Source organism: Medicago truncatula, chromosome 5, assembly GCF_003473485.1.
Source record: "Medicago truncatula cultivar Jemalong A17 chromosome 5, MtrunA17r5.0-ANR, whole genome shotgun sequence".
NCBI lineage: Eukaryota > Viridiplantae > Streptophyta > Magnoliopsida > Fabales > Fabaceae > Medicago > Medicago truncatula.
The window spans coordinates 38,181,484-38,207,243 of NC_053046.1; the positions used below are offsets into that span (position 1 = coordinate 38,181,484).

Here is a 25,760-nt window from a genome sequence, read left to right on the forward strand (position 1 = left end):
TATTGAATTGGCTCACATTTTAACCAAAAACCATGTGCACCAATTGTCCTCTTAATCTAATTGTCTACCATAAAACTGATTGTAGATGGTACATTTACTTCTTTAATGGTGTTTCTAATTTGCATATTCCAAATTCACAACCAAATCACTCTCTCTAAAGTAGTGGTTCTTGGTATTACAGAACTTGTTCTGATGATAGGAAAAAATCTGACATTGATGAAATTATAATTGTGATTGATACACTGAGGGAGCGTGACCTATATATACCTATATATATGGTCAACAACATCAATAATAAATTGGCAATAATAAATTGGCTAAATACATAGAAAGGAAACAAATAATTCTAATGTAAATGTCTCTAATAGCCCCTCTCAAGCTGGAGTATAAATATCCTTCAATCCCAGCTTGGAAATGAAATTGGAAAAAGGAAGAGGGTCAAGAGGTTTGGTTAGGACATCGGCTAGTTGTTGAGAAGATGAAACAGGCAGCAGATGAAAAAGCTTTTGTTGTAACTTTTCACGGACAATATGACAGTCCAATTCAATATGCTTCGTTCGCTCATGGAATGAAGTGTTGGCAGCGATATGACGAGCAGATTGACTGTCGCAATACAGCAGGGCTGGTGTATGAAATTGCAGATTAAAATCTTGAAGTAAGTAAGTCAGCCATTGTATTTCACACACAGTTGTAGCCATGGCACGGTACTCGGCTTCAGAAGAAGATTTGGAAACAGTGGTGGAATCATCATAATGGTTAAAGTCTTGTTGAGACACTAACGAATACACTTTTGAAATCGAAGGCAAAGGATCCATTAAGAGATTTTGTGTGCGAACATTGCTGTAAATTGTATTAAGACCTTTCAAAAAACAGATGATATATTCCATATTCTTGTAATTGCGAACAGAATTTGAAAGAGAGCAAGTACAAGGGTTTACATAGGAGCAAGAAGGGGTAGGTCGAAGGTCTTCCAATTCATCCCAAAGGATTTTCATATTAGTAAAATATTTTGAGAGGGATCGATCTCCTTGTTGAGTGGAATGAAGATCACGAAGGAGATCAGAAACCCTAAAAAAATTTCCTTTTGAGAATCGGTCCTCAAGATCTTTCCAAAGTTCAAATGCAGACTCAATGCAAATTGTACTTTGAAAAATATGAGGAGATAAGGTTCTGGTGATCCAAGAAAGCACCATGTTGTCGCATCTATCCCAAAGATCATATGTGGAATCAAGATAAGAAGGTTTAGGGAGAGTACCATTGATAAACCTGATTTTGTTCTTGGAAGATAGAGCACGTTTCATTGCTCTACTCCAGTTGTGATAGTTGTGATCGGTGAGAGGAGTAGAAACCAACACCGCACCGGGATTTTCGCTAGGATGAAGGAAGAACGGACTTCTTGGATCCTGCGATGGATCTTTGATTGTTTTGGATCCGGTCAGATTAACATCGCGATCAAAATCTGAATTTGATTCGCTCATCGTGTTTGATGATCGGAGAAAGGTTGAAGAAGAAATTTGGCAGCGGAAGGGATAACCGAAACCCTAGGTTTCGTCTGATACCATATTACAGAACTTGTTCTGATGATAGAAAAAAATCTGACATTGATGAAATTATAACTGTGATTGATACACTAAGGGAGCGTGACCTATATATACCTATATATATGGTCAACAACATCAATAATAAATTGGCAATAATAAATTGGCTAAATACATAGAAAGGAAACAAATAATTCTAATGTAAATGTCTCTAATACTTGGCATATTCCTAAATCCATGATATAATCACTTGGCCAGTTTTTATTATTTCTCTCTTTTTTTCGTTGGGATTTGTTACTTTTTCTATGTATTGCAAGCCAAAGTAAACATGTCATGAATACACTGCATAACTGCATCAGCGTTCAATTGCTGGCACTCTTCATTACGTAACATTGACACATACACAAATCTCATTCCGTGATTACACTTCCAAACCATAGATCTATTCATTGCAGCTGGCGAGGGGGTATCAAAATCAAAATATTAAATAGAATAGCAAGGTTAGGTATGGTAGTAGTTATTTATGATGTCTATTAGTTCTATAAATAGAAGTGTTGTAACAACTCAATTACTTGATGAGAACTTAATTTCACTACTTTTAGAAAAGTATTATATTTACTTAAATTTGGATTCAAATATAACGAAACTTGATTCCATCTACAAAGTAAAACTTAGTTAGTCTAAGCAAAACACTAGTAAGTCCAAGGCAAAGCAAAAAACTTAGATGCAATTTAATTTAGTCTCTAAAGTAAACTTAGCTAACCCACCTTCCACCAACTCGATAACAAGTCAAATTTTATTTATAAATACTACTACTAAAAACTTAATGCAATCTACAACCCAAAAAAATCTTCAAATTGATCAACAACCAAATGACCTATAGCTATATTCTTTCAAGCTTTCATCCTTCAACACACTACAACACCTTCTTATAACCCTTTACACAGTCCTTTCTTCAGATTTTATTAGTATCCAGTTGGAAATTCACATTTACCATACTCTGCACAAAATTAACAAACATTAATTAAAAAAATTAAATCAATAAAAAAATAAACAGTACTACTAAAGTTAAAATATGAAAACAAACAGAATCCAATGTTAACACAAAACCCAATCTTTGACTAATTTAGAACTAGTACGTCCAACACTTTCAATTACTCTTGTCCATAGTAACAATAATAAAAGCAATTTCCAGCTATCAATGTACACACTATAGGACCCTACATTATACAACATGCTCCTAAAATAATACACTCTACCCAATAAAGTTACGCCATGTCAATTTCATAAAAGATTCCCACCAGTAAAATTAACCCTAAAATCACGTGCTTACCATATACTACAAGCTCATTTTAGCACAACAAATCTAAACTACGCTTTGTTACAAGAATCTAACAAATAACAATGACAATGAGAAAAGGTAATTATAGAATACTTACTAGGCTCTTGAGTGACCACGTACGACGTACCACCAAAATAGCAACTACCACCAGCACGTGCTTGTTTCTGATAATAACTATTGAACGCAAATGAAGCATGGGCAACCAATGTATTAGGATCGAAACACGTGGCATTGTTTTGAATCGGACGGCAATCAGCACCACCCTCACCACAAGCAAAATCTAAAGCATCTTGTAGTTTATTTTTATCCGCATAAGGATTTGCAACACACCACGTGTTCCCGGTGGTACTCTTTGACACACCACCACCACCACTACCACCGCCACCAGAAACCGGTGAAGCCGGTGATGGGTCATCATGGTAATTTTTCAAAGCCTCCACGGTTAAAGGAACGTTGTAAACTTTCTTCTCATCAGGGTAAAAAAGCCCAAAGTTTCTTTCTGAAGTAGGCCCGGGCTTTTGATTTTCATTAAAAAGTGCGAATAAAAAAACGGTGAGATCTGCTTTGGGCCTGAGTGGGGTCCCTTTTGATGTCAAGATCTTACGGACGAGATTTGCGTTGTATGCAGCTGCATTCTCTACACTCGCACCCACTTCATTACCATCACCTTTTGAAGGCCAACCCGTTTCCGAAACGACGACGTTTATATCGTCGTATTTTAAACGAGATAGTGCTGCAAAAACAGCGTCGATTTGAGCGTCGAAAAGGTTCAAGTATCTCAACCCGTTACCCGCATCCACCTGACCCGGGTTTTCACGAAAAAGAGCATAGTCTAATGAGATAACATCAGCGTTTGATTCGTAAGCGAAAAACGGGTAAACGTTAACCATGAGATAAGATCCGGTTTCACGAAGAAAATCAAGCATGGGTTTGAAAACGGGTTGTATCAACTCGGGTCGGAATGACCCGGAAGAAGAAGGGTAAGAGTTACCAAGAGCAGAAAGAGCAATGGGTGAAGAAACCTTGATATCATTATGAAGATTATGTTTTTGTAGTGATCTGTAAATGTTTTTCATGGCGGGTACGAGGTATTTCGTTGAGTTGTTTGGATCAACAAAAACTTCATTTCCAACAGCAATGGCTTCTATAATGGTGTTTGGTTGGTAAGCAACGATGTTTCTTTCGACCCATGAGAGTGCAAAAGATTGAGACTTTGCTGCAGCAAAGAGTTGTTGGTTGGGTAGATCGACAGTGAGTTTGATTTTGGAACCGGATAATGCACGTAGAACTGATGGGTCTGTGTCGTAGATTTTGACATGGGTTATACCTTGTGATTTGAGGAGTTGAACTACTTTGGTTGCTGAGGGTAGGTTGTTTGCTATGCGACCGTAGTTTATGCCTATGTTGCCGGCATTTGTTAGAGCAATGAAGGTGAGGAAGATGAAGAAGGTGAAGAGAGTGAAGAAGTAATGCATGGCTCTGTTTCTGGGAAGAGAAACAGAGGATTTTAGGGTTTGGAAATGAAAATGATAATGTTTGTGTTATGAAGAGAATGTGGGTTTGTTTTGTTGAGCAAGTGGGAGTGAAGTGTGTGTATTTTATCTGTGATTAATGGATTGAGGAGAACGAGGAGGTGGTGTGGTGGTAAGACCTGTAAGTGGGACCCACTGTGTAACAAAAAAACAGAAGGACGAGTAATAATAGGACCACACCTCGTGTTGTAAAAGACTCGGTTTGAGAGCAACTTGATTGCTGGGAATTGGTATTTTATGTGATGTTTCTCAATGATCTTGTGGAGTGGGTTGAACATGTGTGAATGTGTGATGCATTTTGTGTGAGTTTTTCAATCAACTAGATAACCTTCTTTTCTTCCCTCAAAAAAATAAAAAGATAACCTTCTTTTCTCTTTTTTTTTAATTAAACAAAAATAATAAAGAGACAAAATATTAATAAAATAGAGGATTTTTTAAGAAGTTAAATTAGCTCACTTAAACTAACATCAGAGAGCATTTCCAGATCTCACAAGTTAATACCATCAAACTAATACAAGTGTGTTTGAAATAAAATAGAGTTATTATCTATATAAAACACATTGATGTATATGTCACAAAGTCAGTTTGAGAGATCAAAGAATCTTAATAGATTAATTTACAATCTCAATATTTATATTGGAGAACCAACAATTGAGAACCTTTGGTTCTTGAAAGCCGTTCTAAGAGGATTTGAGATAGCATCGGGGTTGAAAGTTAACTATCACAAAAGTTCGCTCATTGGAGTTAATGTTCAAAGAGACTTCATGGAGGCGGCTTGTAGCTTTCTTCATTGTAGGGAGGGTGCTTTGCCTTTCAAATACTTGGGTTTGCCGGTTGGAGCTAATTCTAGGAAGTTGTCTACTTGGGAGCTTATGTTGGATCAATTGAAGAATAAACTAAATTCATGGGGAAATAAATATGTGAGTCTTGGAGGTAGAATTGTGCTTTTAAACTCCGTTTTAAATGCAATACCTATTTTTTATCTTTCATTTATGAAGATTCCGGTTAAGGTCCTTAAGAGGGTTACCCGCATCCAAAGAGAGTTTCTTTGAGGTGGTGTTAGAGGAGGCCGGAAAGTTTGTTGGGTGAAATGGAGGAAGGTTTGCCAACCTAGAAATAAGGGAGGCCTAGGAGTTAGGGATGTCAAGATGGTGAACATTAGCCTCTTGGTAAAATGGAAATGGCGTTTACTCCAAGAGGATCAACCGCTTTGGAAGAGGGTGTTGGTGGATAAATATGGCGATCATGTTAGAGGCCTAGCTCCAGGTGAGGGAGTTAGGTGGCCTAGATTTACATCTCTTTGGTGGAGAAATTTAGTGAATTTGGAGGAGAGTTGTGGTGTAAATTGGTTCACAAATAGGGTGACGAGGAAGATTGGAAATGGCCGCTTTTGAATTTGTTCCCTCGTCTATTCTCCATCTCAAATCAAAAGGAAGCTAAGATTAGGGATGTGATTTTGTGGCAAGAAGGGGGCGATCTATGAATTTAATTTGGAGGAGACAACCGTTTTCGTGGGAACTTAATCTTATTAATAATATGTTGGCTCTTGTGGAGGATGTCGTGTTGGGAGGTGAGGAGGATAGGTGGGAGTGGCTTGAGGAGGAGGATGGGATGTTTACGGTAAAATCTGCATATTCCATTTTGGAAAGCATTTTTCTTGTGGAGGCTGGTGTGAAGCCTCTAGAGGAGGGGATTTTCTCTTTAATTTGGAAGAGTCCGGCTCCATCGAAAGTGGTGGCGTTCTCGTGGTCCTTACTCCTTGATCGAATCCCTACAAAAGATAATCTCGCTATTCGCCACATCTTACCTTCGGATGTGTCTCCCCTTTGTGTTATGTGTGGAAGGCAGCCGGAGACATCTACACATTTATTTTTACATTGTGATATTTCCTCTTTGATTTGGCGCCGGATTTTGAATTGGTTGGAGATTAATTTTATCACTCCACATAACCTTTTTGTCCATTTTGATTGTTGGAATAGTGAAGTGATGCCGAAGAGGCTTAATAAAGGGTTTTGGTTGATTTGGCATGCTACTATTTGGTTGATTTGGAAGGAAAGAAATGCGAGGATTTTTAATAATCTAAGGAAGAATGTGGAGGAAATAGTGAACGAAATCAAAGCGGTTTCTTGGGTTTGGTTGTTGAGTAGGTTGAAGATAGCTTCTTTCCTCTTCTATAAGTGGACGTGGAATCCTAGAGAGTGTCTAACAAGGAGATGAATGGCGCTGTCTTCGTTGAATCTGTAACAGCCCAATTTTTAGCTAGATTTATTTTAATTACTTTTAATTGTGTTTGTGTGTGATTAATTGTGCTTGTGTGTATTTAATTGTCGTCGGGTGCATTTACGTGGATTACCGTATTAGAAGAGTATTTTAGTCATTTGACGGGTAAGGGTAAAATGGTAATTTTGGTGAGAATCATTTTAATATTTAATGAGAACCCTTATTTTACCAAGTTACTAGTGTAATGATTAGTTTTTATCGTTAGTGACCGTTCGTTATATTTTACCGTTGTTAGTAATTACCGTTGAGTGGATAGAAACTTTTTGGAATTATGTTAGGATGAGTTAGGCCCATTAGAATTTGGAATTGAGCCCATTAAGGGAGATAACATTAGGGTTGTCATAGGAAAATATCTTTCATTCACTTCACAAAACACTTTCCTAGAGAGAGAGGGAGATAGAGAGAGAAAGAGGTGAAGAGAAGAACAAGAGTGTTGAAGGGAAAGCTTGGGGAATCAATTTGGGTGACCTAGGAGCTGAATTGAAGCAAGGGTTAGAGATAATCAACTTCAAAGGTAAGGGGGTTAGTTATTATCATAATCATGTACAATCTTTGCAATTTCTCATGTTGTATGAAAATGGGTTGGTGAACAATTGTTGTTAAATTCGTGCTCTAGCTGTGATGCTATTTTCTTGTGCTTGAATTGATGATTATGGTATGTTTATGGGTGAAATTACATGTTTCAAAGTATGTATAAATGTTAAGTTATGAAATTATGCTTAATTGATGAAATTTGATATGCTTTGATTGAAAAGAGATGTGATTCATATTCCATTAATGTGGTTATTGTTAACTGATGCTATTGTAAGTGAATTATGATTTGGGTATACTTAATTGTGGATTGATGATGAGAAATAAATTGTTGTTGATGGTTTTGTGAAATTAGTGAAGTTGAGTTAAGTGTTCATGTGAAGGACCAAAATGAACTTTTTGATATATATATGGTTGTTGACTGAAATTTTGTTATTTTTGGATGAATTGAACCTATGAGAATTTCTGTTTTCATGTTGTGGTTATGTTAGTTGAGTCGTTTGGGAGAAAACGGGTTTTTCGTGTGAAATGTCGATGTTTAAGCGTTTTCGCCAATAAGTGATTATGTGAGGTTTTGGAAAATGACTTTTGGGATGGTTGAAACATGAAATTTTTTATAGATTATGTTAGAGTCAAGTGTCAGGATCGTGTAGGTGAAAACGGCATCAAAATCCGATTAACGGTTTGCATTTTACGCGCGAAATAGTGAAAAACGCACTTTTTGGAAAAGCTGTAAGCGAACACTTCAGAAGCACACTTCAGAAGCATACTTCAGAAGCATACTTCAGAAGCAAACTTCAGAAGCAAACTTCAGAAGCACACTTCAGAAGCACACTTCAGAAGCATACTTCAGAAGCACACTTCAGAAGCAGGCCAGTTCCAGCATCTCCTGTTTCGCGTTCTTGCGTCTTTTTCACCTATTTCTGTTTCGAATTGGCCTTTGGTGTAAACATGAAAGTTTTAGATAATTTTGTTAGCTTTCTAATGGCGTTGGTTTCAGGTCCAAATGATTTTTAGAACTCGAGTTATGATCAAATTACTACACATGGGTCATGTGAATTTTTGTGAAAACTTAGCATAACTTTTTCTATGAGTCGTGAAACTTTTCCAAACTTGATATTGGGCTTAATGAAGTATTTAGAGGGAATAATTGAGTATCTATATATTATATACATGTATTCTAACCTACATTTTTCCTATGTGTCACCTCACAAACATCCCCCTTTCTAACTATTTTTCTAACTATCTCTTTATATGCATTCTCTCTCATTCTAAGCTACACTTTGCTTATGTGTCACCTCACCAATAATTCTTATTTCTTCATATGAATTTTATTTACTATCTATCTTTCATTTTCCATCAGTTACAAAAACTCTCCATTTACTTCACTTCATGCAAGTTACACAATGAATGCATTATAATCTATTTTATTAATATTGAGGGGTTACATTTTAAAATTATTCATATTCTTAATCAATCCTCTTACACACACAAGTTTATTACTATAAAGCTCCTCATTTTTTTCTAAGCTTATATATATGTTGCTTATGTTATCCTTTTCATTTCTTCTTCCATTTCATTTTTTGATAGTTTTGATTTTCTCTTTAAGCTTTGTGTGTGTGTGTGTGTGTTTCTATTTCTATAATTTTTTGTATTCTCTAATAGATATTTTTTCTTTGATTTCAAATACACAGGTTTTGGAAAAGAGAGAGTTTTGTTGAAAGGACACTTCATATATGAAATGGTGATTGTATTTTTTTCATTGAAATTAAAGTATTTTTTCATTATTATTTTTTATTTAACATTGTTATGAGATCAAGAGTTCACTAAACATGTGGAAGGAAACATATTAAAAATGCATAAAAAATGAATATTTTTTTATTCATTTTTATTCCAAGCCAACATGTGGTTGTTGCTATAACTATTAGAGATTTTTCCTTCTCAACTAATTGCCATAAGAAGGAGGAGGATTTGGTTGGATCTTACAAGAAACTCAAAACTCTCAACACCAAAAATCCTAAAGGTCGAATAAGAGAAAGTAAGAATATTTATCCATAGGTGTTAGTTTAATTTGATCAAGTATCCGTGTCTTTGTAATAAGTGAAAATACTCTTATTATAATTTTAATTGAATAGGTTCTTATAAGATCACGTATCCTAGGTAACTAATTGTAGAAACACACATCTATTCAAGGTCTAGGTAAATAATTGTAGAAGCACTCATCTATTCAAAATTTTAATGGAATGTTCTTGATCTTCATGAAATTGGAGAGTCAAAATCATGTTTTGATGATTTACATGGAAATTTAACCTTTGATCATGGAATTGGCTGACCTTCATACTTTCCATCAATTGAGTTTCCTACCATAAGAGTAAATTTGGGTGCATCTTATGAAATTGTCTAACTATACTCACATTCTTTTGGGGAAGTTTTATTATTACTTTATTTTAAGGATAATTAAATGGCATTATTGCCATTTAGTTGTTTTCTTTTAATTAAGGTTTAATAAATTTATTAGCAATATTTTTAGATTTAATTTAAGAAAGTTTATATGGATTTTATATATTTGAAAGTATGAGGTTAAGGTTGAATGTATAAGTGTTTATATCAATTATATATTTGTGTTCTATATTTATATTGTAAAGTAAGTTTGAGTTACTCTTAATCTAGCATTGTGATGATATGGTACCTCAAAGATATTCCCATAAATTAAATATGACTCATTATTCTTAAGCTATGATTATGCATATGCGTCACCTCTAAAAAATCATTCTCCCATATAGTATAATAATTTCTCACCCTTTCTTATTCTATCTAATCTATCTAAGTTTAAGTTACAAAACTTATCATCCTTTCTTAATATATTTGTAGTTATTATTTATCCTCCATTAAAAAAGGCATAGAGAGTAGAAAATACGAGAAAGAGTTAAAAAAAGAAAAGAAAAAGAGAATGAGAATGTGAGGTAATCATGTAGCGTATAATTGATGAGTTGTAAACAAATAATTTCGAGGTCTATTTTAATATATTATAAGTTATGGGAAAAGAATGTGTGAAGATTAGAAACCATATTAAATAAAGGGTTAATAGGTTTTTTTCCCCCTGTAAAATATTTTTTTTTATTTACCCCCCTGTAATTTTTTTTTGTTTTGATTTATCCCCCTAATATGCCAAACAAAAATGAAAAATTCTGGAATAAAAAAATTCGTTTTTGTTTGGCCTATTAGGGGGGTAAATAAAAAAAAAAATTACAGGGGGTAAATCAAAAATATTATTTTACAGGGGGAAAAACCGGAAATGACCTATATTACAGGGGGTAAAGACATATTAACCCATAAATAAATTATTATTTTTTACTTGAACCATTTGAAATACAATGTAAATCAAGAAAAAAATTATAAGTTGTCATATTTTTCTCCAATCTAATTGTTAAACTTAAATTAAACAATATGAAACTTTACCTATCTAAAAAAATATTGTGACATTTTACCGTAAACACATTGAGACAAGGAATCACGAGATCAAGTAAATAAAAGGAGACTACAACCGTTACATTGTCCTACTGCTATATATGAAGCAGACGTTCCAGCAAAATTTGTGAAGCATGACAAGTTTAAGGAGCTGAGGAACAAGATGGGTGTCGCATCTTTGGAGCATCTATCTATCTATATCTTCTTCTCTTTGTAAACTAAACTTGACTATCTCTAATGCTAGGATTGTGCCTATGTGACACCTCTAAAAAAGGTTTAATTTCTATTCTCTAATCATTCTATCTAATAAACTAATCTAATACGTAACCTCTCACATTTTTTTTCTTCACAATAATGCTAATTCAATTATACAATGCATTAGAATACAATGGGTTATGATCTCACTCTAGACAAAAAATAACAAAGATGTTACGTTAATGAGCATAAACATCATTGTTTTTCTATAGCCATGTTTTAAGAATCTAATAGTAACGGTTTATGCACCTACAACCTATTCAAATGTTCTGCAATTTCTTACACCATCATCATTGGATGTATCTTAACATTCCTTCAATTATAACCTACAAAATGGAAAAATTTAAAGTGTATTTTTTTTATAATTCCCACTCACCGTTTATAACCACAACTTATGCCACATTCATTTTCAGTCAATCCCGGGATGTTTCCATCATGCCTTCTATGGATATCAATTTCACAACAAATACTTCTTTACACTTTTGTTGAAAATTGGTTGTGTCGCGTCATTTTTCGGACGTCAAGGCTATTTGATTAGCTTTTGACTCACTAATTTATTTCACGACTGAACATTTAATTTTTAAGAAAAAGGGGAAAAAAGTTCAAAAAAACACCCCATATTGAAAAGATTTAGGGTTCGGGGGTTAGTTACACAAAGGGAAGGTGTTAGCACCCTTTATGTCCATAGTACTCTACGGGAACCTCTTGATTTTATTTAATTCAATGTGCTATAACTTGCTTGCTTTTGAAAAGAAAGAATTAAAGTGAAAAAGATAAAGACCTAAATATCTACATCATTTTTTATTGTTTGGGAGGACGAGTGTCCTCTGCCTACGTACCCGTGAAGGATCAAAACCTCGTAGTTCGGGGTAGAAAACAACGTTTGATTGGTTTTGTGTTTTTTATTAGTTTTGAAAAAAGGTTTTAAAAGGAAAAGCCAAGTGGCGAAATAAGAATTGGTTTGTATTTTTTTAAAAGAAAATGACTTAAAGTAGATTTAAAGTTGATTGCAATTTTGATTTATGAAAGAAATAAAATAAAGACGATCACTTGATTTGGATCAAGGTTTGTTTATGAAAATGTTTTTGTGATTTTTGGTTATTTGCATGTTTTTTGTGATTTTTTGAATAAATATATAAACTAACGGAGCATAAAGAATAAAAGCGCGGCTACCCTAAGTTAGAAATATAAAATCTATGACTATTACATAAAAGCCTATTTACATTCTAAGATCTGCAATAAGAATTAAAATGCTAAGAAAAATAAATAAATGCGGAAAGGAATAAGGAAAAAAATAAAAAAGGTCCAAACACAAGGTGGGGTGCAGTAGCAAACAGGGGTGTGCAGAAAGCAGAAAAAAAAGAATTGGGCTTAAGGAAACGAACCGGGTCGTGGGTCGCGGGTCATGGGTTGACCCGTTTGGGGGGTATATAAGGGCTGTTGGGCCCTTTTTCTTTCATTTTTCCTTTTCTTTCTCTCTCTTCCTCACCGGTCTCTCTCTTCTTCTCTGTTCTCTCTCTAGCTCTCTTCTTCTCCGGCGAAGGGGATGGGGGTTCCGGCGGTGGTTGGCCGGCTAGTGCGGCGGCGCCACCGCGCCGGAACCCTAACAGCTTTATTTTTTTTAATTTTTTTTGCTCTTTCTCTTCTACTTCTCTCCCTCTGTTCACTTCTAACCCTCAAATTCCCAAAACCGTTACCTAAACGTCTAGATCTAAAAAAGAAAGAAATTTATACCTTTTTGTTTTTTGTGGTTCCGGTTTTGTTATGGTGTTGGTTCGCGATTTCCTTTTGTGTGTGCGTTGCCGTGTTCTGTGTTCACGTTGAGTTGTGTGCGTGCGTGCTTGTGTTGCGGTTCTGCCGTTGTTGTTGTTGCGGTTCTGCCGTGTTGTGATGCCGCGTGTGGGTGTTTGTGCGATGCCGTTGTTGTTGTTGCGGTTCTGCCGTTGTTGTTGTTGCGGTTCTGCCGTTGTTGTGATGCCGCGTGTGGGGCTTCTCTTGTTCCCGTATTCTGTTGTGTGTGGCTTCTCTGTTTTTCTTGTTCTGCTGCGTTTTTGTTGTGTTTTTCTTTGTTGTGCAGGTCTCTATTTATAGAGTGAGTTTGAGGCTAGAATTTGTTACTGATGAGCACAAAATCAGTGGCTTGTGGAGGAGAAAAAAGGAAATGCGTCTGTTTTTTTACTGGATTTGTTTCAGATGAGGCATGAACTGGATTTTGGATTGGGATGGAAAAGGAACAGAACGTGTATAAGGATTGAGATGAACTCGGACTATTTTTGGACTTATTTTGGACAATTTTGGGATTTTAATTAAAAGGAAAAAAAATTAAATAAAAATAAAAGGATAATGTTTAAAAAAGAAAAATGAATAAAAGAAATTTAATCTAATCTTGGACTAAAATTAAAATTAGAGTTCTAAATTAAAAGATGGAAATAAATAATTAAAGACTGAGAGAAGAGGGCCCGATTCGGAATTTTTATGAGGTATTTCAAAATACCTCCCTGCCGAATTTTTCACTGAAATGCGAGTCTGGTCCGAGTTCGGAGACGTGTGTTAGTGGGACCTTAGGTCAAAATTTGGGGTATGACAGATGCCCCTATTTAAGTTTCTTCGCTCAGAGATTCGAAGGTAAAATCTTTGACTCGACGAGCCGAAGAGACTTAAATACGAAAGTGCACCAATTTTGACCTAAGAGGTTTATGAATGCTCATGATTTAATTATGAATGCATGATGACAGTGACGGCTCGACTGGAATGGAAAGACACTAGGATACCCAAATTCTTCGAAGAAAGGGATCCGACTTTACTGGGGAATCTGGTTTCACTGGGGAAGATGGTTGTTCCTCATTGTCTCGACATCTCGAAACAAAGTGCAAAGGTTCAGACTTCAATGTCCATTTGTGGACTTGGTTTTGAAAAATGAAATAATAGAAGGATGCAAGCTATTTGTTGGTTGAAATTGGCCACTTGTTACAGGCTGTTCGTTGGTTGGAACTGGTCGCTGAACATAAAGATAAAAGATTGACATGAGTTGTTCGTTTGTTGGAACTAGTTGCTCGGAAGGTAAGAAACATTGGCATAGGCTATTCGTTTGTTGGAATCGGTCGCTTGAAACACAAGTTGTTCGTTGGTTGGAACTGGTTACTTAAAATAAAGACACAAGCTGTTCGTTGGTTGGAACTTGGTTGCTTGAAAAGTTTGGATAGGTGACATCTCTAGAACAGCTATGCTGGGGATGATACCTGGAGTTTGAAGTTGACATCGAGATCAACTAGCGTCATGACTAGTACGGCCTTCTGCCGGGGATGTCACTTCGAAACTAAAATTGAAATTGACATTGATTAGTGACATAACTAGCACGGCTTTACGCCGGGGATGACACTTTTGAATTTGAAATTGAGATTGACATTCATTCGTAGAAACTTGCGGCTTGACACAATGGTAAGCTTTGACTGATGCAATTATGTGTGAATTGATGTTATGCATATGTCGTGTACGCGTAAACGTATGATTATGTGAAAATATTGATGAATGCATGATTGTATGAATGTATGGATATATGAATGTACATGACACGTGAATCGATGAACTGAGACAAGACAGGTAAGATGGGAGTCGGACCGACATTGCATTACAAACATTCGGCAACCTTCCTTGGAGATGATATTATTGTGAGCAAATCGAGCCGTTGATGGTGTAAGAACCTGGCACTGGGTAGCCACCGATGCCTCCTGGGGGGTGAGCCCATTGTCGATGAAAGAAGTCTGGAAGAAGTCGCCATTTGTAAACCGGCACAGAGTGTCCTTCCATTGGTATGTTTCAGCAGTCATGCCTTTTGTTTTATTGAAAAATCCCTAATTTTTGCCTGGACCGCCCTTTCGGGTTTTCAGTCCACCGGGAATATTTTTTTGTTTTGCCCCTAATTTTTGCCTGGACCGCCCTTTCGGGTTTTCAGTCCACCGGGACGCTCTCTGTTGCCTAAGTTGCCTTTTCAGGTTTTCAACTTAGCGAGCTTTTTGTATTTTGTTTATTCAGAGATTTTCCTTAGTGTCGAGCCACGCTTTCAGCAGGATCTAACCTCTCTTGAGTTGGTATATGCCTCTTTTACTCCTGAGTGCCAAGCTGTATCTATTTTGTTTATGCTTTTTATTATATAATGTTTTAGAAATCTGTTTCAAAATATTATCATCAATAAAAGAGGAAAAATTCATGAAACAAAACAAATGGGAATCAAAAGAGAGGTAAAGGCTCAAAGTTTATTGATCGAATGACGCTATGCCAATGGCATGACTTCATGGAGTTCTTTACAAAGTTTGAAAAGTAATGGTAATTTAAAAGGGAAAGGTACGTTGAACTTCATAACCCTATCCTTCTCTAACAACTTTGAAATCCCGTTATCTTGCGGCTCGAATACTTTTGATATCATGTATGCCCCAAGTGTATCTGTATTCGACTGGATGCAGTTACTTTGTCTTTTTTTTTTTTTTTTTTTTTTTTTTTTTTTTTTTTGCATAGACTGCCCTTTCGGGTTTTCACTCTATCAGGATAATGATCTCTGTTTATTGTCTCTAATTTTTTCCTGGACCGCCCTTTCGGGTTTTCAGTCCACCGAGACGCTCATTTTTGCCTAAGTCGCCCTTTTCGGGTTTTCGACTTACCGAGCTGTTCTTTAAAAAATTTTTAGACAAAGTATTTCTTGACTGCATCTATGTTCACAGGTCGTGGAAGTTCTTCACCGTCCATGGTTTGTAAAGTCATGGCACCACCTGAGAAGGCTCTTTTAACAACATACGGTCCTTCGTAATTAGGAGCCCACTTGCCTCGGGAGTCTGGTTGGAAAGAGAAAATCTTTTTGAGCACAAGATCACCTTCTTTGAACTCACGGGGACGAACTTTCTTGTCAAAAGCCTGTTTCATCCTTTTTTGATATAACTGTCCGTGACATAGGGCTGTCATGCGCTTTTCTTCGATTAGATTCAACTGGTCGTATCTATTCTGAACCCATTCAGCTTCTGATAAGTCAGCCTCCATTAGGACTCTCAATGATGGAATTTCGACTTCTACAGGAAGTACTGCCTCCATGCCATATACCAGGGAGAAAGGGGTTGCCCCTGTTGACGTGCGTACGGAAGTACGATATCCATGTAATGCAAAGGGAAGCATTTCATGCCAATCTTTATAAGTCACCACCATCTTCTGGACAATCCTCTTTATATTCTTATTTGCAGCTTCGACGGCACCATTCATTTGAGGTCTGTAAGGTGAAGAGTTATGGTGCTCGATTTTGAAATCATCACATAGTTCTTTCATCATCTTGTTGTTTAGATTTGTTCCGTTGTCGGTGATGATCCGGTTGGGGATGCCATAGCGACAAATGATATGATTCTTGATAAATTTGACCACTACTTGCTTGGTCACATTGGCATATGATGCGGCCTCAACCCACTTAGTGAAGTAGTCAATAGCCACTAAGATGAAACGGTGTCCATTAGAAGCTTTGGGCTCAATCCTTCCGATCATGTCAATGCCCCACATAGAGAAAGGCCACGGAGAGGAAAGTAAATTGAGTGTAGTCGGCGGCATATGAATCTTGTCGGCGTATATCTGACACTTGTGACACTTTCTGGTATGCTTGTAGCAATCTGATTCCATTGTCATCCAGTAGTAGCCTGCTCGCAATATCTTTTTAGCCATTGTGTGCCCATTAGGATGAATTCCGAAGGATCCTTCGTGTATTTCATGTATCAATAAATCAGCTTCATATTTGTCTACACATCTGAGCAAGACCGTGTCAAAGTTTCTTTTGTACAAGATATCTCCATTCAAGAAGAAATTACTAGATAATCTTCTGAGAGTCTTCTTATCTTTGTTGGATGCTCCAGGAGGATACTCTCGAGTTTGTAGAAACACTTTAATATCATGAAACCAAGGTTTATCGTCGAAAACTGCTTCAGCGGCAAACACATAAGCGGGTCTATCAAGGAATTTGACGCTGATTAGTGGCACGTCATTGTGATGATTCACCTTGATCATTGAAGACAAAGTAGCCAAGGCATCAGCCATCTGATTCTCATCCCGAGGGATATGATGTAATTCCACTTTGTTGAAGAAGGTCAATAAACGTCTTGCATAGTCTCGATAAGGTATTAGTCCTGCGTGAAGAGTTTCCCATTTTCCTTTGATCTGGTTGATTACGAGAGCTGAATCTCCATATATTTCGATGTTCTTGATTCTCAGATCAATGGCTTCTTCAATACCCATGATGCAGGCTTCATATTCAGCGATGTTGTTTGTGCAGTCAAACCGGAGTCTTGCTGTGAAAGGGATGTGAGTACCCTTAGGAGTAAGGAGTACTGCTCCTATGCCGTTGCCGTATACATTGACAGCCCCATCAAATATCAAACCCCACACTGAATCTGGATCAGGACCTTCTCCGAATAGTGGCTCGTCACAATCTTTCATCTTTAGATACATAATCTCTTCATCAGGAAAGTCGAACTTGATAGGTCGATAGTCTTCGAGTGGTTGGTGAGCTAAGTGATCAGCAAGAATACTGCCTTTAATTGCCTTCTGGGAACGGTACTCGATATCATATTCAGATAGTAGCATCTGCCACCGTGCAATCCTTCCTGTCAAAGCGGGCTTCTCAAATATGTATTTGATTGGATCCATTTTAGATACCAGCCAAGTAGTGTGATTGATCATATAATGACGGAGGCGTTTGGCAGCCCAGGCTAGAGCACAACATGTCTTCTCGAGTATGGAGTATCGAGATTCACATTCAGTAAACTTTTTGCTTAAATAATAAATGGCGTGTTCTTTTCTTCCGGTTTCATCTTGTTGTCCGAGCACACAACCCATGGAATTTTCTAACACTGTTAGGTACATGATCAAAGGTCTTCCTTCAATTGGAGGGATGAGAATCGGTGGTTCTAGCAAGTACTTCTTTATGTTGTCAAAAGCCTTCTGGCAATCTTCGGTCCACACAATACCTTGTTCTTTGCGGAGTAGTTTGAATATCGGCCCACAAGTTGCAGTCATATGAGAAATGAACCGGGAGATGTAATTTAGTCGTCCAAGAAAACCTCTTACTTCTTTTTCTGTTCTCGGAGCAGGCATCTCTCTGATGGCTTTGACTTTGTCGGGATCTACTTCGATGCCTTTCTGGCTGACAATGAAGCCTAGAAGCTTTCCGGATCTGACACCAAAAGTGCATTTGTTGGGATTTAGACGAAGTCTGTACTTCCTCAGGCGCTGGAACATCTTCTGTAGATACTTGACATGGTCTTCTTCAGTAATCGACTTGACTATCATGTCATCCACATAGACCTCAATCTCTTTATGTATCATATCGTGGAAGAGAGTAGTCATACCCCTCTGATAAGTAGCTCCTGCATTGATTAAACCGAACGGCATTACTTTGTAACAGAAAGTGCCCCAAGGTGTAATAAATGACGTTTTCTCTCTATCTTCGGGTGCCATCTTGATTTGATTATAACCGGAGAATCCATCCATGAATGAGAAGACTTTAGACTTTGCAGTACTGTCAACCAACACGTCAATATGAGGTAAAGGAAAGTCGTCTTTCGGGCTAGCTTTGTTTAAATCACGGTAGTCAACACACATTCTGACCTTACCATCTTTCTTTGGAACAGGCACTATGTTAGCTAACCATTGGGGGTAATTGGATGTGACGAGGAAACCAGCGTCGATCTGTTTCTGTACTTCTTCTTTGATTTTGAGAGCCATGTCAGGACGTGTTCTTCTCAATTTTTGTTTGACTGGCGGACACTCAGGCTTTAACGGTAGGTGGTGCACCACAATATCAGTGTCTAGACCCGGCATATCTCGGTAGGACCAGGCAAACACATCAACATATTCTTTGAGGAGCTCTATCACTTGCTTTTTAACACTTGTTTCGAGCGATGCCCCAACCTTGATTTCTTTCTTGTCTTCTTTGGTGCCCAAGTTAATCACTTCTAGTTCGTCCCCATAAGGCTGAATGGTCTTCCTCTCTTGTTCGAGTAGTCGAGAGATTTCGTCAGGGATCTCTTCATTCTCTTCTTCCTCCGCTTTATACACAGGGAACTCAAAGTTGGGAGAGATCATAGGGTTATGTTGTTCAACGGGTTCGTCGATTTCTAATCTGCACATGTGATGGATGATTTTTAGAAAGAAGATACATGCAGATTTTTTGAAAATTCATGCTGGGTTTTTGTATTACCACTTTTCAGAAAAGCATAAAAGAAAATGAGACAAAACATCGGGAAAAAAACGACATTTTTATTTTATTGATGATAATTTTCTGAAATAAAAAGCCCTAGATAAGTTCACTTTCGCTTGGGGCGGGGCGAAAGGATTTTTGTTTGTTTTTTTTTTTGAAAGGAAAAGCATAAACTAGACAAATGCATTACTTGGACAAGTGAGCAACAAAAGGAACATCTACGGCAACCCAATTGTGGCTGGATACTCCTGGCGTTATAAAACCTCGTGGCACACTTTCAGGATCATCTTCAATGATTGCATGGATAAAGCCCGAACTGTGGAAAGTGCCTTTCTTTGCTGTGGACAAACCAGTAGATGGGAAGAAACCCAAACCTTCTCGGTGCTTGTTTTCTGGAAGCTCTATCAGCTTTCCCCAGCTTGTGGACCCCCTGCTTGTATGACCTTCTGAGCATCTCTTAGGGATGAGATAGAGGCTTCATTCCTCTTGGCATTCTTATCTTCTATAGTAAACCCTTGAAAAGGTGTCCCTTCGACATCGTCTGCCCCAATGAAAGAGAAAGATGACAAATGACTCACCAATAAAGCCTCTTCACCGTTTACAGTTACTAGCTTCCCATTCTTCACAAACTTCAACTTTTGATGCAGCGTGGATGTGACAGCCCCTGCCTCGTGGATCCAGGGTCGACCCAGTAGGCAACTATACGAAGCTTGAATGTCCATGACTTGAAAATTAACTTGGAAAACCTGTGGCCCAACTGTGATAGGTAGAATCACCTCTCCGAGGACATCCTTTCTCGAGCCATCAAAAGCTTTCACCATTACCCCACTTCGTCTCAAGGGTGCGCCTTGGTAAGCGAGCTGGGTATAAGTTGTTTTAGACAATACGTTCAAAGATGATCCAGTGTCTACCAGCACATTTGACAAAGCATCGGTTTTACAGTTCACAGATATATGCAGCGCCCGATTGTGGTTCCTTCCTTCTGCTGGGAGCTCTTCATCACTGAAACTCAAGTTGTTGCATGCAGTGATATTCCCCACTATTCCGCCAAACTGACCCACCGTTACATCATAATCCACAAAAGCTTGTTCTAAAACCTTCATTAATGCATCTTTATGGGCCTCAGAATTTAGTAATAAAGACATTATGGATATCTTGGATGGAGTCTGCATCAGTTGGTCAACAACCTTGTACTCGCTCTTCTTTATTAACTTGAGAATCTCATCAAACTCTGCACTTGTACCAGCCTCTTGGGTTGATCCACTTCTTTGGCGACATCAGCATCTTTAGTCCGAAGCTCCTTGTTTGTTGTAGCATCAATCCTCTTTGGGAACACTATGGGAACAACGCGCCCGTTTCTCAGAACTCTACTGTCTTCAACAATATTATCCACACTAGATAAAGGCGGTATCGGAACCTCACGACCCTCTTCAATCATGGTGGCATTGTATTTGTATGGAATGGCTTTTTCAGAAGCATATGGCAGTGGGCCCGGTAAGCAGATCACCAGAGGGGTGATAGTTGACTTTCGACTGTCGTAAAATACCTCCAAAGGTCCTTCGGGAGTTATTACACACACATCATCACTCTTCCTTTCGACCACAAGCTCTCCTCGGTCTAGAAGCCCTTGAATATCATTTCTTACTTTCTGACATCCTCCGGAGTTCATAAGGCATATTTCACAGAGGTCATGATCATGCTCAAAGAGGTCGACTTTGCATAACTTGGCATGTAATGGGACCAAAGGTGTTCTGATATGTTGCACATTCAGAATGGGACGAGTCTTTTGACAATTTTCGATCATGTTGACTGTTGCGGCACCATGATTCGGCAATGGGTTTGTTTGAACATTTGGCGCCGAGTCTGTGAAAGTTATTTTTCCATCATTGATCAACCTCTGTACTGCGCTTTTAAAGGCATAACAAGTTTCAATGTTATGGCCACGGCCCCCTTCATGGAAGTCACAAGTTTGGTCAAGTCTATACCAAGATGGTAGTTTTTCTGGGATAGGAGGAGCTGTTCTAGTTTGGACAAGGTTTTTCTTGAGTAAGCCGGGAAGTAATTCTGCATAGGTGACTGGTATTGGGTTAATCGGCATTCTTGGTGGTCGAGGTTGTTGTGGGCGTTGTTGATAAGGTTGTTGTTGGAAATTTTGTTGTGGGTATTGTTGGTATGGGTATTGTTGGTATGGTTGTTGTTGGAAATTTTGTTGTTGGATGTTTTGTTGTTGGGTATTTTGTGGTGAAGGGTTTTGTGGGAATTGAGGATATTGTGGTATTTGAGGATATTGTGGTATTTGAGGATATTGTGGCATTTGGGGATATTGTGGTATTTGAGGATGGTTATTTGTTTGTTGAAAAGGGTGAGAGGTGGGTGTGATGGCAGCAATGTGTTGGTAGGCTGGATAAGTTTGTTGAGGCCCTCCATGAGTCACCATACCGACTTCTTGTTCTTTCTTCCTCGGGAAATGGTTCCCGGTCTTCTTGGTCCCACTGGCAGGAGTTGTATTCTTTACTAAGCGTCCTTCTCGGACTCCTTCTTCTAACTGTACTCCCATACCAACCATCTCTGCGAAGCTCTTTGGTGTACTCCCGACCATCTTTTTGTAGTAAAAATGATTTAGAGTTTTTAGGAAGAGCTTGGTCATCTCTTTCTCCTCAATGCGTGGGCTGACTTGGGCAGCGGTGTCTCTCCACCGTTGGGCGTACTCTTTGAACGTTTCCTTATCCCCCTGAGTCATGGCTTGGAGGTCACTTCGGTCCGGAGTCATGTCTACATTGTAACTGTACTGTTCCACAAAAGCTTCACAAAGGTCACGGAAAGTTTGAACTCTTGTTTTGTCTAGGTTTGTGTACCACTTTGAAGCAGGGCCGGTCAAGCTTTCTTGGAAGTAGTAAATAAGAATCTGATCATCTTGGGCGTACGCAGGCATCCTTCTCACATACATTTTTAGATGTTCCTCAGGACAAGAACTCCCTTTGTATTTCTCGAAATCTGGAATTTTGAATTTGTGAGGTACCTGCACACTTGGTACCAAACAGAGATCGTACGCAGTCTTCCCGAATTTCCCTTTTTCATGGAGAGCTTTCATGTCTCGGCGTAGTTCATCATACTTTGCTCGTAGGTCGCTTACTTCTTCGTAAGCCTCTGCATTCCCTGAATGAAAGATAGGCTCTTCAGTTTGCGGAATTGTATGTATCACAGGTGCTGAGTAGGTCATGGTGGCTGGAGTGACCCTCATGGCAGGTAGGGGTGTTTGAGCCGTGTACTGGTGAGTGGGCATCTGAGCTTCACAAGTGATAGGACGAAATATCTCCCCAGCAGTGAAAGGTGGAAACCAAGGCGTGGAACGTTGCGGAGCGGACTGCGTTGGAGTGTCAGCACATAGTGTCCAAGAAGAAGATGCCTCGGCCTGAGTTCTGACAGGAGGAGGGGGTGGAGGTGCTTGTGATCGGGCTTGCGCCTCTGTTAGGGTCTGAGCTTGAGTTTGAGCTTGTGCCAATGCTTGCGCTTGTGCTTGAATCTGTGCTTGAGCTTGAGTCTGAGCTTCCGCCATTGTTTTTATTAATTCAGCCATCTCGTCCATCCTAGTCTGCATGGCTGTCATTTCTTCACGAAGTACCCGATTTTCCTGCTCAAGATAATCCATTTTCTTCTTTACGTTTGCTCGAGTGTAGTGAGTACGGGTTGACTTGTAGATGATACGTGGGCCACTTTATGAAACGAGTCGACCCTTTTTCTGGAAAAGGAAATTTGTGTGAGACTTTGATTTGAGACTATGAAATGCAGGATGATGCATGATGTTTATGCAAAAATATAGATGTATTTTTTTATCGAAGGACTTATGAAAGTATTTTTGTAAATATCATAGTTGAGAGTTCCATTTGAATAACTTACATATTACGAGATAATTCCCTTTCTAAACAACGAAGCCAAGGATAGACTTTGCAAAAAATAAAATAATATAAACATCTAATCTTAAAGCTAAAAACAAAAATGAAAGAAAAACTGGGAACTCTCAAGCTCTTTGAAGTAGACTATTCATCAGAATCGGAATGTGCGTCTTTGAAGAACTCCCAACGCTCCCCCGCGCTGATAAATTGTGATAACCTTGTGCTCTGAGCTCGGATCTGAACATTCTTTTTTACTATTTGTCGTCTCAACTTGTGAACCTCATGCTCTCGTTGCTCTATCTCACCACTCATAGTTTCCATCTTGAGCATAGCTTCATCATACTTCCTCTTCCAAGTAGCACCCACGCATTCCGATTGGGCCAACTTCTCTTGACATTCCTCCACAGTTGCGGGGCCAAGGGTAAAGCCGGAGCTGGGGTTGTTGAAGATAGGTACCTCGGCAAATGATATGGTAAGACCAGATTGGAAGCCCTATTGATGACCCATTGAGTGTAAGACCCCTGTAAAGAGTCTGATCTCCTCGCCAATTGGCTTCTATTGAGTGTGCGAATGGCATGCCATGCTTGGACAAATCTCCCTCTTTTGTTTGAGGGATCTTCATGGTTGAAGTAGAATTCACCCTGTAGGTAGATGTTATCTGGCTTAGCTTCCATTGGGCATCCGAACTGACGTTTGGCCAGGATAGGATTATAGCTGATTCCTCCTTGCGTACCGAGAAGGGGTACATTTGAGTATTCTCCACAACTGACAATGATGTTCGTGAAGTTACAAGTGGCACGGTACCAGGTTATGTCGGATGGGTAAGGGACATGATTCTTTTGGGCCAGGAGTGATTTTCTGGGTTGGCTTGAAAGGAGTGGGTCTGAGGTAAGTGAGAGGTAAACCATTTGTATAGTAAGGGTGCGCAACCAAGGATAGCTCCACGACCTACTTGGGTTCGATCGTGAATGGAATGATATATGTCAGCTAATAATGTGGGGACTGGGTTCTTTGTGAGGAAAATTTGAATGGCATGGATGTCAACATAGTTATCAATATTTGGGAACAATACTAGGCCATAGATGAGTAAAGCTAGGATAGAGTAAAAGGCCTCAACATTGTTTGTTTTGGAAAACTCGGAGGCTTGTTGGTAAAGAAATTTAGTAGGTAAGCTTGGGAGGTTCCCTTTTAGGGTAAGTTTTTCTTTTATGAGGGAGGTTTTGAGATGGAGGGCATTTGCAATAGTGGCGGCTTTGGGAAAAGGTTCTAAACCGGTAAAAGGTACCTTATCAAGTACGGGTAGGCCAATTAAGTGAGAGTATTCTTCGAGGGTAGGCATAAGCTGGTAGTCGGGAAAGGTGAAACAGTGGTAAGCAGGGTCATAGAACTGGACCAAGGTCTCCAAGCACCCCTTCTCGATATTTGTCCAGAGGATACCAAGCAATTTCCCATGACGATCACAAAATTCTCCAAGCTAGTTACTTCAAATGCAAGCTTCTTTAATTTCTCTAGATCCAATTTCCTGAATGTAAACTTTCTAGTATTCTTCTTTCCATGCCTATGATATTTACAAAAACAAGTATAAGCCCTTCGATACTTTTGATGAAAAAAAGATAAAATTATGAATGAATGCATGTATGCATGATTATGCGTAGGTTAGGCTTATCATGTTGGAGTTTAAAGGTAGTAACCCCCATTTGGTAAGGACTATGGTTTCATTTGTACCTGTATCACGGTTCTACCAAGTTCCCAAAGTCATTAACCACCTCCGAATGTTATCAGGTTACAAGACTACTCTTGATCCAATAAGATGCGTAGGAAAGTTTCATTTGAGTGTAGTATCGCGTATCAACTAATTCAAGACTACTCTTGATTAGCCACCGCACTACGTCCTAAAAGGCTAAGATGGTTAAGGGTAACTAAAGTCCTCAATTTCGACGGTAACTTGAAAATATAATGCCAACACGACTATTCATGCCAACATAAATTACTTTCAAGATCCCTCCATTGAGTGGGGTTGTACCACATGAACCTAAACACGAGACTTGACTCTCGGAAAGGCACTTTGGTTATACCACCGTCCTATCTTATGTTTCTCTCAAGCCCGGTGTAGGCTTTATCTCACCACTCATATTTAAGAATAAAAGAAGAAAGAGAGAAAAGAAAATAAAAGATATATACAATTTATTTCCATCTTTATTATATTTTTTTTTTTTTTTTAAGCAAGTTATAGCACAAAGGATTAAATAAAGTCAAGTTAGGCTCAACCCTCTTTAGGAGTCAGTCCCCAGTGAAGTCGCCATTTCTGTCGCGTCATTTTTCGGACGTCAAGGCTATTTGATTAGCTTTTGACTCACTAATTTATTTCACGACTGAACATTTAATTTTTAAGAAAAAGGGGAAAAAAGTTCAAAAAAACACCCCATATTGAAAAGATTTAGGGTTCGGGGTTAGTTACACAAAGGGAAGGTGTTAGCACCCTTTATGTCCATAGTACTCTACGGGAACCTCTTGATTTTATTTAATTCAATGTGCTATAACTTGCTTGCTTTTGAAAAGAAAGAATTAAAGTGAAAAAGATAAAGACCTAAATATCTACATCATTTTTTATTGTTTGGGAGGACGAGTGTCCTCTGCCTACGTACCCGTGAAGGATCAAAACCTCGTAGTTCGGGGTAGAAAACAACGTTTGATTGGTTT

General features: G+C 38.4%; 4 protein-coding genes across 4 annotated transcripts; all 4 read right to left on the reverse strand.

The window, feature by feature from the left end:
- Positions 1-374: 374 nt before the first annotated feature.
- On the reverse strand, positions 375-1,478 carry LOC112422178 (uncharacterized). The gene has a single exon (XM_024784997.1). The coding sequence runs from the start codon at positions 1,476-1,478 to the stop codon at positions 375-377; it is 1,104 nt and encodes a 367-aa protein (XP_024640765.1).
- Positions 1,479-2,137: 659 nt separating this feature from the next.
- Positions 2,138-4,653, reverse strand: LOC11421306 (glucan endo-1,3-beta-glucosidase 12). The gene is made up of 2 exons (XM_003616858.4): positions 2,978-4,653; positions 2,138-2,538 (listed from the first exon to the last, which is right to left on the reverse strand). The coding sequence occupies exons 1-2, from the start codon at positions 4,353-4,355 to the stop codon at positions 2,504-2,506; spliced, it is 1,413 nt and encodes a 470-aa protein (XP_003616906.1). The 5' UTR covers positions 4,356-4,653; the 3' UTR covers positions 2,138-2,503.
- Positions 4,654-14,167: 9,514 nt separating this feature from the next.
- Positions 14,168-19,052, reverse strand: LOC112422179 (uncharacterized). Its single transcript, XM_039834758.1, has 3 exons — positions 16,184-19,052; positions 15,660-16,054; positions 14,168-14,185 (listed from the first exon to the last, which is right to left on the reverse strand). The coding sequence occupies exons 1-3, from the start codon at positions 19,050-19,052 to the stop codon at positions 14,168-14,170; spliced, it is 3,282 nt and encodes a 1,093-aa protein (XP_039690692.1).
- Positions 19,053-20,374: 1,322 nt separating this feature from the next.
- On the reverse strand, positions 20,375-22,816 carry LOC120580693 (uncharacterized). The gene has a single exon (XM_039834759.1). The coding sequence runs from the start codon at positions 22,814-22,816 to the stop codon at positions 20,375-20,377; it is 2,442 nt and encodes an 813-aa protein (XP_039690693.1).
- Between the last annotated feature and the right edge of the window lie 2,944 nt (positions 22,817-25,760).

What these genes read in the sequence shown, in the direction of transcription:
- LOC11421306 (XM_003616858.4), bottom strand. Translation starts at nt 4,355, where the DNA reads ATGCATTACTTCTTCACTCTCTTCACCTTCTTCATCTTCCTCACCTTC. An exon ending in CGTGGTCACTCAAGAGCCTA is followed by an intron (nt 2,539 to 2,977) that starts GTAAGTATTCTA and finishes AATTTTGTGCAG; the next exon opens with AGTATGGTAAATGTGAATTT.
- LOC112422178 (XM_024784997.1), bottom strand. Translation starts at nt 1,478, where the DNA reads ATGAGCGAATCAAATTCAGATTTTGATCGCGATGTTAATCTGACCGGA.
- LOC112422179 (XM_039834758.1), bottom strand. Translation starts at nt 19,052, where the DNA reads ATGATCTCTCCCAACTTTGAGTTCCCTGTGTATAAAGCGGAGGAAGAA. An exon ending in TTACAGACCTCAAATGAATG is followed by an intron (nt 16,055 to 16,183) that starts GTGCCGTCGAAG and finishes GCACGTCAACAG; the next exon opens with GGGCAACCCCTTTCTCCCTG.
- LOC120580693 (XM_039834759.1), bottom strand. Translation starts at nt 22,816, where the DNA reads ATGGATTATCTTGAGCAGGAAAATCGGGTACTTCGTGAAGAAATGACA.